Here is a 14,644-nt window from a genome sequence, read left to right on the forward strand (position 1 = left end):
CTTAGTCTCAGGTACACCGATATGACTTAACTCACGCTTAGTCTCTGGTACATTTGGTACTGCGTTTACACAGGCAGCCCAATTCTGATCTTTGTTAGAGGGGGGAAAAAATAGACAAATGAGTGAAAACAAGATCAGAATTGTGCTGCCTGTGTAAAACAGCCGTAGAGACATAAAGGTGGTGCGTAGTGTTACTCACATTTGGGTCCAAAAACTGTGCCATGCAATGTTTGAAATTACAGTTTTCTTGGCGCCGGGCTACTTTGGCATGTTACTGGCTAGCCCGGCCAGAAGAGCGGTGGCCTCGGGCTAGCCCGGCCAGAAGAGCGGTGGCCTCGGGCTAGCCCGGCCAGAAGAGCGGTGGCCTCGGGCTAGCCCGGCCAGAAGAGCGGTGGCCTCGGGCTAGCCCGGCCAGAAGAGCGGTGGCCTCGGGCTAGCCCGGCCAGAAGAGCGGTGGCCTCGGGCTAGCCCGGCCCGAAGAGCGGTGGCCTCGGGCTAGCCCGGCCCGAAGAGCGGTGGCCTCGGGCTAGCCCGGCCCGAAGAGCGGTGGACTCGGGCTAGCCCGGCCCGAAGAGCGGTGGACTCGGGCTAGCCCGGCCCGAAGAGCGGTGGACTCGGGCTAGCCCGGCCCGAAGAGCGGTGGCCTCGGGCTAGCCCGGCCCGAAGAGCGGTGGCCTCGGGCTAGCCCGGCCCGAAGAGCGGTGGCCTCGGGCTAGCCCGGCCCGAAGAGCGGTGGCCTCGGGCTAGCCCGGCCCGAAGAGCGGTGGCCTCGGGCTAGCCCGGCCCGAAGAGCGGTGGCCTCGGGCTAGCCCGGCCCGAAGAGCGGTGGCCTCGGGCTAGCCCCGTGTGTGTGTTACAGGGCATGTAGATGGGTTACTATGAGGTGATGAAGACGATGGGGTGTGTGTTACAGAGCATGTAGATAGATGGGTTACTATGAGGTGATGAAGACGATGGGGGGTGTGTGTGTGTGTGTGTGTGTGTGTTACAGAGCAGGTATGTGGGTTACTATGAGGTGATGAAGACTAAGTTCAGCCGACAACTTCCTCCAGAACAGAGCCTGAAGATCAAGAGCATCCGCATCCACTCCATAGCAGGTTTGATTGAATATCTGTCCACTAATAACATCCACTCCATAGCAGGTTTGATTGAATATCTGTCCACTATAATAACATCCACTCCATAGCAGGTTTGATTGAATATCTGTCCACTATAATAACATGCACTCCATAGCAGGTTTGATTGAATATCTGTCCACTATAATAACATGCACTCCATAGCAGGTTTGATTGAATATCTGTCCACTATAATAACATGCACTCCATAGCAGGTTTGATTGAATATCTGTCCACTATAATAACATCCACTCCATAGCAGGTTTGATTGAATATCTGTCCACTATAATAACATCCACTCCATAGCAGGTTTGATTGAATATCTGTCCACTATAATAACATCCACTCCATAGCAGGTTTGATTGAATATCTGTCCACTATAATAACATGCACTCCATAGCAGGTTTGATTGAATATCTGTCCACTGTAATATCATGCACTCCATAGCAGGTTTGATTGAATATCTGTCCACTGTAATATCATGCACTCCATAGCAGGTTTGATTGAATATCTGTCCACTGTAATAACATCCACTCCATAGCAGGTTTGATTGAATATCTGTCCACTATAATAACATGCACTCCATAGCAGGTTTGATTGAATATCTGTCCACTGTAATAACATCCACTCCATAGCAGGTTTGGATTATTTGATTAAAAACGTCTCCACCCAAAGACATTACACACTCCACATTAAACCATTATTGAGGATAAAACACAATTTAGCCCATTGTTGTCCTCTGAAAAGAGTTTTGATTGGGCAATGCATATTAACATACATTTTGTCCCTCCACGTCATTTCTCCGTCAATACTCACACCAGCTGTGAACGCAATTCCCTAAATGGTCAGCAGGTGACGCTGCGATCCACTTGCTAGTATACATTTTTAAAGGAAGAGAATAATATTTTGCATGTCCCATAGGGACTTTTTTTGAAGTAACGGTGGCAGATTATCTACAGTGACACTAGAATCACAGAGAAAATATTTAAAAATACTTCCATTGGAATATTTGAGAAAGATGGTTGTTGATTTTTGAATTAAACCTCATCTTTTCTCTGCTATCTTTTACATACAAAAAATGAAGGAAAGCTATTTACATTTGGGGGGATGCTAACGGGAATGCTAACGGCTAATACTTCCTTTTTGTTGAAGAAGGAACAGAAAAGTGAGAATCTAACTGCTCTTGAAATGTATTCGATCTACAGTATGTTTTGGGGCTGTGACGTCATTCTCTCGTCTTGACAACATGGCACCGTTAGCAACCAGTAGCTAGTGGCACAAGTTATTAGCTAGCTAGCTACATAATGTTTTTATCCCAACAACATTGATATATTTTTTTGTTATCAGCCATATCTAAGCCATATTTACAATTCCGTTTCGTTATTTGACGTTGTAACAGTGCCTTCAAAAAGTATTCACACCCTTTTTGACTTTTCCTACATTTTGTGGGGTTACAGCTTGAGTGTAAAATTGATTAAATTGAGAATTTTGTGTCAATGACCTAGAATCAATCCCCCATAATGTCATTGTTGTTATTTTTTACAAAATGAAAAGCTGAAATGTCTTGAGTCAATAAAGTATTCACCCCATTTTGTTATTGCGAGCCTAAATAAGAACGTGAAAAAAAATGTTCTTAACAAGTCACATAAGTCGTCACATGGACTGTTTAACATGATTTGTGAATGATTACCTCATTTCTGTTCCACACACACAGACGATTATCTGTAAGGTCCCTCAGTCGAGCAGTGAATTTCAAACAGTGATTCAACCACAAAGACCAGGGAGGTTTTCCCAATGTCTCACAAAGAATGAAACATATTGCATTTACATTTGTGTCATTTACTCTTACAGTAGTGAGTCATTTAGCAGACTCTCTGATCCAGAGACACTTACAGTAGTGAGTCATTTAGCAGACTCTCTGATCCAGAGACACTTACAGTAGTGAGTCATTTAGCAGACTCTCTGATCCAGAGACACTTACAGTAGTGAGTCATTTAGCAGACTCTCTGATCCAGAGACACTTACAGTAGTGAGTCATTTAGCAGACTCTCTGATCCAGAGACACTTACAGTAGTGAGTCATTTAGCAGACTCTCTGATCCAGAGTCACTTACAGTAGTGAGTCATTTAGCAGACTCTCTGATCCAGAGTCACTTACAGTAGTGAGTCATTTAGCAGACCAGAGACACTTACATTTTCATACTGGTCCCCCATGGGAATCGAACCCACAACCCGGGTGTTACAAGGGCCATGCTCTACCAACTGAGTCACATGGGACCATTGGTCAATGGGTAAAATATATATTGATAAACAACTTATTGAAATGCAAACAGCAGGTGATGAGACCACACTTTAGGCTGCCGTTGACAGCCATGTTGTTTTTATGCCATTTTCCAAATAGTTTATAATTTCACTGACTTTCAAAAGGCCACTGTAATAATGTTTGGTGGCAGGACTTGTGCTATTTTTCACCCCTGCTGCAACACAAGACAAGCTGCTAACCGTATTAGAATGTCAGATTGTTGAATGAGAATCCTGTTTCCCCCCCTCTGTGTTCTAGGTGTGGGTAAAGGGAACGGCAGTGACTTGAAGGTGAAGATCATTGTAAAGAAGAAGCTGGTTTTCCTGTGTGTCTGTGCCAAACAAGAGAACTGCACGGTGAGGCGCAAACACACTGATTGGTTGGATTGATTGGTTGAATGGTTGATGTATTGATCTGTCCCAGGTGTTTCTTCGTGTATTAAATGATGTATTTACCTGTCCCAGGTGTTTCCTGATGCTGGTAACAACGCGGTGGTGATCAGCCTGCAGGAGGGGCCTGTTGTCAACGGTGACGTTAAGGTCATGTTTGAGTCCTCTGCTGTGAGTACCTGTGGATGGGGGAAGAATTTAGACGTGACACAAGAGTACCTGTATTCAGGGGAATACTTTAGACGTAACACAACTAACTGGAGCTTGTATTTGGGGGGGGAGACTTTAAACGTAACACAACTAATGGAAGCTACTATTAAGGAGAACGTTTTAAAAGCCATTCGAAGCTGGTGTTAAGGAACATATTTCAAATGTAACACAGATACAATTCACTCTCTCAAAGTACACACCAAGGGGCTATATCTTCAGTATATTGTCTTCTAATAATGCTTCCTTTATCTTCCTCTCCAGGGTCTCCCTAAAGGATATGAAGACTGCCCTTTCTATTTCTGGTTCAACACCTCATTTATCGAGAACAACAGGTATGGTTCAACACCTCCTCCTCTATAGAGAACAACAGGTATGGTTCAACACCTCCTCCTCCTCCTCTATAGAGAACAACAGGTATGGTTCAACACCTCCTCCTCTATAGAGAACAACAGGTATGGTTCATCACCTCCTCCTCCTCTATAGAGAACAACAGGTATGGTTCAACACCTCCTCCTCTATAGAGAACAACAGGTATGGTTCAACACCTCCTCCTCCTCTATAGAGAACAACAGGTATGGTTCAACACCTCCTCCTCCTCCTCTATAGAGAACAACAGGTATGGTTCAACACCTCCTCCTCCTCCTCCTCTATAGAGAACAACAGGTATGGTTCAACACCTCCTCCTCCTCCTCCTCTATAGAGAACAACAGGTATGGTTCAACACCTCCTCCTCCTCTATAGAGAACAACAGGTATGGTTCAACACCTCCTCCTCTATAGAGAACAACAGGTATGGTTCAACACCTCCTCCTCCTCTATAGAGAACAACAGGTATGGTTCAACACCTCCTCCTCCTCTATAGAGAACAACAGGTATGGTTCAACACCTCCTCCTCTATAGAGAACAACAGGTATGGTTCACCTCCTCCTCCTCCTCCTCCTCTATAGAGAACAACAGGTATGGTTCAACACCTCCTCCTCCTCCTCTATAGAGAACAACAGGTATGGTTCAACACCTCCTCCTCCTCCTCTATAGAGAACAACAGGTATGGTTCAACACCTCCTCCTCCTCCTCTATAGAGAACAACAGGTATGGTTAAACACCTCCTCCTCTATAGAGAACAACAGGTATGGTTCAACACCTCCTCCTCTATAGAGAACAACAGGTATGGTTAAACACCACCTCCTCCTCTATAGAGAACAACAGGTATGGTTCAACACCTCCTCCTCTATAGAGAACAACAGGTATGGTTCAACACCTCCTCCTCTATAGAGAACAACAGGTATGGTTCAACACCTCCTCCTCCTCCTCCTCTATAGAGAACAACAGGTATGGTTCAACACCTCCTCCTCCTCTATAGAGAACAACAGGTATGGTTCAACACCTCCTCCTCCTCTATAGAGAACAACAGGTATGGTTCAACACCTCCTCCTCCTCCTCTATAGAGAACAACAGGTATGGTTCAACACCACCTCCTCCTCCTCTATAGAGAACAACAGGTATGGTTCAACACCACCTCCTCCTCCTCTATAGAGAACAACAGGTATGGTTCAACACCTCCTCCTCCTCTATAGAGAACAACAGGTATGGTTCAACACCTCCTCCTCCTCTATAGAGAACAACAGGTATGGTTCAACACCTCCTCCTCTATAGAGAACAACAGGTATGGTTCAACACCTCCTCCTCTATAGAGAACAACAGGTATGGTTCAACACCTCCTCCTCTATAGAGAACAACAGGTATGGTTCAACACCTCCTCCTCTATAGAGAACAACAGGTATGGTTCAACACCTCCTCCTCTATAGAGAACAACAGGTATGGTTCACCTCCTCCTCCTCTATAGAGAACAACAGGTATGGTTCAACTCCTCCTCCTCTATAGAGAACAGGTATGGTTCAACACCTCCTCCTCTATAGAGAACAGGTATGGTTCAACACCTCCTCCTCTATAGAGAACAGGTATGGTTCAACACCTCCTCCTCTATAGAGAACAGGTATGGTTCACCTCCTCCTCCTCTATAGAGAACAGGTATGGTTCAACACCTCCTCCTCTATAGAGAACAGGTATGGTTCAACACCTCCTCCTCTATAGAGAACAGGTATGGTTCAACACCTCCTCCTCTATAGAGAACAGGTATGGTTCAACACCTCCTCCTCTATAGAGAACAGGTATGGTTCAACACCTCCTCCTCTATAGAGAACAGGTATGGTTCAACACCTCCTCCTCTATAGAGAACAGGTATGGCTGTCTGCTCCATCTGTGGGAATGAGCCCCAATACGCCAACGACCTTCAGTCTTTTTAAAACCCTGTGGTTTACGTTGTATTCTCCCCGTTTTTATTCTCCCCGTTTTTATTCTCTCTCTCCTGTATTCTCCCTCCTAGACTGGTCCTGTCTAGAGAAGAATTGGACAACCCCCACAAAACCAAGACCTGGGATCTCTACAAGGAGGACTTTGGAGTCACCCTGTCTTTCTCTGAACCATGACCTCTGACCTTTTTAACCCCTGTCCAACTCTGAGCCCTTACCTCTGATAACAAACCTATGTGTACCAAATAGCACTCTATATAGTGCACTGTCAGACCAGAGCCCCCATGGGGCCTGTATAAAACTAAAGTACTGTATAGAAAATAGGGTAGCATTTTGAGATTCATGCCTTCTCTGACCCCTGATAGTCCTGTCAGACCAAAGGGGTCTGCACCTCCTGAACTAGCCAAAGACACTCCACTACCAGAAATGACTGACTATGTCCCAATCATCTATCCTCTCTCCTAGAGTGTGCACTCGTTCGCTTCCTTCCTTATCATTTGATAAGAAAAATAACTGGTATAAGAAATATGGTAGAAACTCCACCAATCCAACGTGGGGAAGCAGCGAAGGTGTGTGTGTCCCTTTTTAGGAGAAAGGCGATTATTATTGGGACAGAGTCTCTGGTGTCTGTCTGTTTGCACTGAGACATTAGACCTTTGTTAGTTTATCATTAGTCCTCTGTGGTCTAATCTATGGATTTTCTTTTATATTTTATACATTTATGTTAATAAAAAAGGGATCATTTGGATGTGAGGGATGTTCAATACTAAAACCTTAAAGAGGATTGTTGTGGAGACCTTGGAAGATGTATGGGCCAGTTTCAAGGACATACCTGTTTAGTCCAGGACTAGGCTTAATCTATTTAAATTGAAAGTGCTTTTTTTGTTGTCCAGGACTTGGGTAATCTGAAACCAGGTGTATAAATGTAACTTTGAATATTATATGCTAATATTCTCCTGTCAATCCAAAGGGGTATACTACAGAGCAAGATCTATAAATTAGCAAACTAAAGTTATATATTTTTGAAATAACTTTGTATTTTCTTTTTTATAAGGATAAAGTTGACATAGGCATTGACTCAACAACAAAAAAAAACACATTTCTGAGTTTCTTTCTTAATGAATCAGAAAGTCAATAGATATTTCTTGTTGTTTATCAGTTAGCTGGCTAACTTGTTGATCCTGCATTGTAGTAGAGTCCTCTAGATAGAGAACAACAGGTATAGTGGCTAACTTGTTGATCCTGCATTGTAGTAGAGCCCTCTAGATAGAGAACAACAGGTATAGTGGCTAACTTGTTGATCCTGCATTGTAGTAGAGCCCTCTAGATAGAGAACAACAGGTATAGTGGCTAACTTGTTAATCCTGCATTGTAGTAGAGCCCTCTAGATAGAGAATAGAGAACAACAGGTATGGTAGGTGAGGCAGACTGGGTTTCTAGTTCACTAAAATATCACGGTGTTTTCCAATTTAAAATAAACAAAACATATTTCCATTTGTCATGTTGGTTTTTTTATTCTTCATATTTTACTCAAATTATACTGGTACATACTGTAGATGACAAAGGATTTAAGGCTACGCACGTTTTAAAAGGCAATGTTTCCGCGTTCACAGAGACCACATTAACGGTAAGCGCAGCATATGTCGGCTCAATGGGAAATGTCAATCTCGCTATAACCACGATCTTCCACGGGTCCGGATTGAATCTAGGCCTAATTTTTAATGCAATCTAGTCTTGTATGAGTGTAAATGACAGTGGAAACCCATTTAACCAAAACCATACATCGGATGATTAGACTTTTTGTTGTTGTATCTTATTTAAAGTTTACTGTTTAATGTCCAGTCTCAACAGGCATGGAAATGAATTGTACATGTTGTCTTATGTAATATAAAAGACTTGATGATCAATAATGACTTTACAACTAGAAATATACCTAAATATCACAACTTTCCAAAACTCAAGATTCTTCGGTTTGAAGGGTTCTGTTTTGTAAATGCGTTCCCATGACAACTTATCAGACAGGAAGGAAGTAGTGTGTCTCGTGACCAAGGGCGACGAATGATGACGTCGCACACCGGGTTTAGCCAGGGTTACAAACGTTGCCGAACGTTACAGATAGAAAAGCCATGAATAGCACTGACGTGATTCCTGTGTCCAGAGCATGGAGGCGCTACCAGGAGACAGGCCAGTACATCAGGAGGCCGTAGGAGGGTCTGTCAGCGTAGTGTCCAGAGCATGGAGGCGCTACCAGGAGACAGGCCAGTACATCAGGAGACGTGGAGGAGGCCGTAGGAGGGCAACAACCCAGCAGCAGGACCGCTACCTCCGCCTTTGTGCAAGGAGGAGCAGGAGAAGCACAGCCAGAGCCCTGCAAAATGACCTCCAGCAGGCCACAAATGTGCATGTGTCTGCTCAAACGGTCAGAAACAGACTCCATGAGGGTGGTATGAGGGCCCGACGTCAACAGGTGGGGGTTGTGCTTACAGCCCAACACCGTGCAGGACGTTTGGCATTTGCCAGAGAACACCAAGTTTGGCAAATTTGCCACTGGCGCCCTGTGCTCTTCACAGATGAAAGCAGGTTCACACTGAGCACGTGACAGACGTGACAGAGTCTGGAGATGCCGTGGAGAATGTTCTGCTGCCTGCAACATCCTCCAGCATGACCGGTTTGGGGTGGGTCAGTCATGGTGTGGGGTGGCATTTCTTTGGGGGGCCGCACAGCCCTCCATGTGCTCGCCAGAGGTAGCCTGACTGCCATTGGGTACCGAGATGAGATCCTCAGACCCCTTGTGAGACCATATGCTGGTGCGGTTGGCCCTGGGTTCCTCCTAATGCAAGACAATGCTAGACCTCATGTGGCTGGAGTGTGTCAGCAGTTCCTGCAAGAGGAAGGCATTGATGCTATGGACTGGCCCGCCGTTCCCCAGACCTGAATCCAATTGAGCACATCTGGGACATCATGTCTCGCTCCATCCACCAACGCCACGTTGCACCATAGACTGTCCAGGAGTTGGCGGATGCTTTAGTCCAGGTCTGGGAGGAGATCCCTCAGAAGACCATCCGCCACCTCATCAGGAGCATGCCCAGGCGTTGTAGGGAGGTCATACAGGCACGTGGAGGCCACACACACTACTGAGCCTCATTTTGACTTGTTTTAAGGACATTACATCAAAGTTGGATCAGCCTGTAGTGTGGTTTGCCACTTTAATTTTGAGTGTGACTCCAAATCCAGACCTCCATGGGTTGATAAATTGGATTTCCATTGATTATTTTTGTGTGATTTTGTTGTCGGCACATTCAACTATGTAAAGAAAAAAGTATTTAATGAGATTATTTCTTTCATTCAGTTCTAGGATGTGTTGTTTAAGTGTTCCCTTTATTTTTTTGAGCAGTATATATAGAGATATATATATATATATATTAGATAGATAGATAGATACTGCTCAAAAGAATAAAGGGAACACTTAAACAACAACATCACCATTACATTTGCTGATGACACAACGGTGGTAGGCCGACAACGATGAGACAGCCTATAGGGAGGAGGTCAGAGACCTGGCCGTGTGGTGCCAGGACAACAACCTCTCTCTCAACGTGATCAAGACAAAGGAGATGATTGTGGACTACAGGAAAAGGAGGACTGAACACGCCCCCATTCTCATCGACGGGGCTGCAGTGGAGCAGGTTGAGAGCTTCAAGTTCTTTGGGGTCCACATCACCAACAAACTAACATGGTCCAAACACACCAAGACAGTCGTGAAGAGGGCACGACAAAACCTATTCCCCCTCAGGAGACTGAAAAGATTTGGCATGGGTCCTCAGATCCTCATAAGTTTCTACATCTGCAACATCGAGAGCATCCTGACCGGTTGCATCACTGCCTGGTATGGCAACTGCTCTGCCTCTGACCACAAGGCACTACAGAGGGTAGTGCGTACGGCCCAGTGCATCACTGGGGCAAAGCTGCCTGCCATCCAGGACCTCTATATCAGGCGGTGTCAGAGGAAGGCCCTGAAAATTTGTCAAAGACTCCAGCCACCTTAGTCATAGACTGTTCTCTCTACTACCGCATGGCAAGCAGTACCGGAGTGCCAAGTCTAGGACAAAAAGGCTTCAAGTTTTTACCCCCTAGCCATAAGACTCCTGAACAGGTAATCAAATGGCTGCCCAGACTATTTGCGTAGTGTGCCCCCACCAACCCCTCTTTTATGCTGCTGCTACTCTCTGTTTATCTTAAAGTGACTATGCATATAACTATACATTCATGTACATACTACCTCAATCAGCCTGACTAACCGGTGTCTGTATATATCCTCTCTACTGTATATCGCCTCGCTACTGTATATAGCCTGTCTTTTTACTGTTATATTTCTTAACCTACCTATTGTTCACTTAATACCTTTTTTGCACTATTGGTTAGAGCCTAAGTAAGCATTTCACTGTAATGTCTACTACACCTGTTGTATTCTGCGCACGTGACAAATAAACTTGATTTGAGGGTCCCCCGTGTTGAGGATCAGCGTGGCGAATGTGTTGTCACCTATCCTTACCACCTGAGGGCGGCCCGTCAGGAAGTCCAGGATCCAGTTGCAGAGGGAGGTGTTTAGTCCCAGGTTCCTTAGCTTAGTGATGAGCTTTGAGGGCACAATGGTGTTGAACGCTGAGCTGTAGTCAATGAATATAATTCTCTGATAGGTGTTCCTTTTGTCCAGGTGGGAAAGGGCAATGTGGAGTGCAATAGAGATTGCATCATCTGTTGGGGGGCGGTATGCAAATTGGAGTGGGTCCAGGTTTTCTGGGATAATGGTGTTGTGAGCCATGACCAGCCTAGTCATTCATGACAGAATTGTTATATAACCAATTAGATCCCGGAACCTCCTGCTGCAATTTTCTACATTTCTGATTAGTCAGGAGACAATACCAACAACAAATCAAATTAATTTATTTTCTAAATATATTTGAAACCATCCTGATTAGGTGGGCCAGTGTTCTGGGAGGGCCTCTGCTTGGCCTTGTCATGGCTTCACCTCTGCTTCACCTTGGGGGAAAACCTGTTGAACGTTTATATTCAGCTGTACAAGCGATACCATGAGAAAAAGATTCGGCTGCGGGGACTTTACACTCCTACCTGTGTTTTACTGATGGCACCAACCAGGTTTACATCCAACCTTTTAAGATTACGTCGAAAAAAAATAAAAAATAATGCTATTTAACGCAACAGTAGTGTCAAAAGTATCGGTAAATTTGAAAATGCGATGGAAACGCATTGAAACACTTTATCTAAAGTACCTTTTATCGTCATTACGCACTGCTTTTTATCCACAGCACAGGCCCTGAACACGTCATAAGCATTGAAAGAAATGTTTAGAATTACAGGAAATTAGCTTTTAAAAAAACAAATTTTCTTTCCGCAAAATGTGTAGAATAGCAGGAAATTAGCTGAGATTCTTTAAAGTCGGAACAATCAAAATAAGAGAATATTTGTTTGGGGGAGCTCTATGCCTGGAAATGCCCTTGTTCAGAGCAAAGAATGCCAATTTCAAACTCCTGTGTTAAAAAAATTATAATTGATATTAACTGAAAGATTCTCATGTAGTTTCTTGCAATAGCACCAAGACTTGAAATAATATTTTTCAAAACTTTGTAGATTTGGTGAACTCTATTAGATCAGGAATGAACAGGGACAGCTATACCACAAGGACCCCCTTATTCATGGTCTGGAAAGTTCTCCATCTTTCACAGTGGTGTGTTTTCATGGTGTCCAATAGCCTTTTTTTGTATTTTTCCATCTGTGTTCATTAATAATCCTTCAATTCACAAGAGGCTGAATAGTCGCCATCTCACCGGATAAATGCCTCGCTTGTTAAAATAAAAACAGTTCAGCTGTGGATGGTCCTGGCGCTCACACACACAAAAAAAGGAAGCCAGTTTGGATTTGACTTCAGACCAATCACATCAGAAGCCAAATGTCATTGACCAAAAAAAAAAAAACTTGAATTGTTGCGTTGTCCTCTGGTGGCTAGCTAGCTAAAAAAAAAAAAATCATCCCTTTGCTAAATTAGCCATGGATGGAGATTTGTGGTTTTACTTTGATTATGAAGGCGATTCTGATCCAATCATTAATTCATACATTGTTGTGCCTCTGGCCTAAGAGAATGGAAGTTCAATATGTAGAAGGTTAACTAGCTGGCCTGGCGCATTGTTGCCCATTAAAGTTGGGCGAGCGAGCGAGCATTTTAGCCAGGTAGCCTAGGACAACAAATAAAAAAGCTTGAACTGTATGACTGACTTGTCAACATGGCATTGGCTTTTCTCTACAAGAAGAGTGAGCCAACTTTTTTTTATTTATTTTTTTACACAATTCAATACCATATTTAGCTTATGTTGATTGGACTGAATTGTTTTTGTTGTCAGTTTATTAGACTAAGTGTAGATAATTAGAAGTTGAAATGGTGCTGGAATAGTGGAAGCAGCTCCTGTTTTCATTTTGTCATTTTAGCAGACGCTCTTATCCAGAGCGACTTACAGTAGTGACATACATTTTTTTTTTCCCTCTCCGTTTTCTTTGCAACTTGCTCTTTTCTGGTAGTCTGAAACATTACGTTGCTGTAGGTCATGTAACCTTTGAACTCCACAGGACAGCGGTTTCTCTCCGGTCCCGACCTTTAGGCACACGAACTGGCCACTATTTCACTCACAAGTTCTGATTTTAAAGCTGAAACGTCAACCATAATATTTGTATCAATAAAACAAATGGTGAACTAGCTTTGTGCCTTTTCAATTATACATTTTATATATTTTTTTTTAAAATGCACCTTGATTCACATCGGTTGAGAGCCCTCCACTCACTGGGTCAGAAAGATAAGAGCAACAAATTAAGTAAATCTCAAAATGCATCTTTATTCACAAAATGTTCATCTTTTTAATAATTACAGACATGTTACAGACAGGACCATCCACACCAGAAATTAAAGTGCTGAATGAAAGTGGAAGGTATTGGTGTAGACTGAAGAAAAATCACTAGTTATTAATATCACATGTGCAAACAACTCACTGAAGACAAATACAGAGCTGAAATGGTTCAATACAAAAGGACACCAAGGTGCGTTAAAGGTTCTTAAAACAGCTTTCACAAACCCAGAAAATTAAGACCCAGGATTCTGCTCACTGTTAGTTATGCACTTTTCTTAAAAAACGGCAATGTTCCCATCTTCGCATTGACCATTAAAAAACGCTGCATTTCTCAGCTCAATCAGAAAATTACCTTTAAAAATGGTGCATAGCCAACAATGGATTGAATCCAGACCTCAATCTAAGTAATCAATTTATCAATGTAAACTGGTTGTCACTAGCTAAGCAACTAGGTTTATGTGGATGTGACAGGCAACAACTGAAGTCAATCTTATTCTGAGGAAAACTTTACACAAATACTGACTTGATTTCAAACATCAGCCGCTGCTCTCCACCCAGCTGTCTCACGCCCCCCCGGACTCAGCCCGTCACGCCCGTCACGCCCCCCCGGACTCAGCCCGTCACGCCCCCCCGGACTCAGCCCGTCACGCCCCCCCGGACTCAGCCCGTCACGCCCCCCCGGACTCAGCCCGTCACGCCCCCCCGGACTCAGCCCGTCACGCCCCCCCGGACTCAGCCCGTCACGCCCCCCCGGACTCAGCCCGTCACGCCCCCCCGGACTCAGCCAGTCACGCCCCCCCGGACTCAGCCAGTCACGCCCCCCGGACTCAGCCAGTCACGCCCCCCGGACTCAGCCAGTCACGCCCCCCGGACTCAGCCAGTCACGCCCCCGGACGTGATAATCTATTAGGCTAAATGAATGCAGTAACACTATCAATGCAACCCTTTGGGAGACTTTTTAGTATGAACACTTCAGGACTCAACTCCTCAATGAAGAGACTCAACATGACACAATGTTCTGTCTTTGTAAAAACAAACTTGAAACATCTACATTATTTTTTTTGACATTCACTAGCAGTAAATGTACTCTGACAACGCAGATACTGATTGGACAGAAAAGGTTGAGGCCCAGAACCAAAAGAACCAGGCCGTCAATCAGTGTTCCATGGCGTTTCACTTAGAGCCAGAATCACATTCAATGTCTTGAATAGTTGACGACAACATGGCCGACATTCAAACTAAGTTAACCAAACGCCCCTGCCCTAACACCCCTCCCCTATCCCAGTTCAACACAATGTCTTGAATAGTTGACAACATGGCCGACATTCAAACTAAGTTAACACCCGCCCCCCCACCCCAGAGCCCCCCACCCTCCCCCACAGAGCCCCCCCACCCCAGAGCCCCCCA

The 14,644-nt window shown here is 44.4% G+C and overlaps 1 protein-coding gene and 1 long non-coding RNA gene across 9 annotated transcripts in view; one reads left to right on the top strand and one right to left on the bottom strand.

Annotated features, from left to right (window-relative positions):
- The window catches only part of tpte (transmembrane phosphatase with tensin homology), a 38,471-nt gene extending 30,651 nt beyond the window's left edge, over positions 1–7,820 (top strand). For 3 of the 5 annotated variants that reach the window (XM_029770400.1, XM_029770401.1, XM_029770399.1), the window contains exons 15-19: positions 992–1,097; positions 3,675–3,772; positions 3,881–3,976; positions 4,277–4,347; positions 6,398–7,819. In XM_029770400.1, coding sequence (XP_029626260.1) covers positions 992–1,097; positions 3,675–3,772; positions 3,881–3,976; positions 4,277–4,347; positions 6,398–6,500 — 474 coding nt within the window. In that variant the 3' untranslated portion in view covers positions 6,501–7,819. Of the gene's footprint in view, positions 1–991; positions 1,098–3,674; positions 3,773–3,880; positions 3,977–4,276; positions 4,348–6,397 lie in introns of all 5 variants that reach the window. The other 2 variants (XR_003880426.1, XR_003880427.1) reach the window with 2 other exon arrangements.
- Positions 4,383–5,838, bottom strand: LOC115204680 (uncharacterized). 4 transcript variants are annotated; one of them, XR_003880430.1, is made up of 4 exons: positions 5,806–5,838; positions 5,197–5,310; positions 4,444–4,938; positions 4,383–4,411 (listed from the first exon to the last, which is right to left on the bottom strand). It is a non-coding gene; the product is annotated as an uncharacterized LOC115204680 (long non-coding RNA). The 4 variants fall into 4 exon arrangements; XR_003880428.1 differs by lacking the exon at positions 5,806–5,838 and adding an exon at positions 5,487–5,504 and having other exon boundaries at positions 5,197–5,445; XR_003880429.1 differs by lacking the exon at positions 5,806–5,838 and adding an exon at positions 5,358–5,445 and having other exon boundaries at positions 5,197–5,316.
- Positions 7,821–14,644: the final 6,824 nt, after the last annotated feature.

This window comes from Salmo trutta, chromosome 12, assembly GCF_901001165.1.
Source record: "Salmo trutta chromosome 12, fSalTru1.1, whole genome shotgun sequence".
Classification (NCBI taxonomy): domain Eukaryota; kingdom Metazoa; phylum Chordata; class Actinopteri; order Salmoniformes; family Salmonidae; genus Salmo; species Salmo trutta.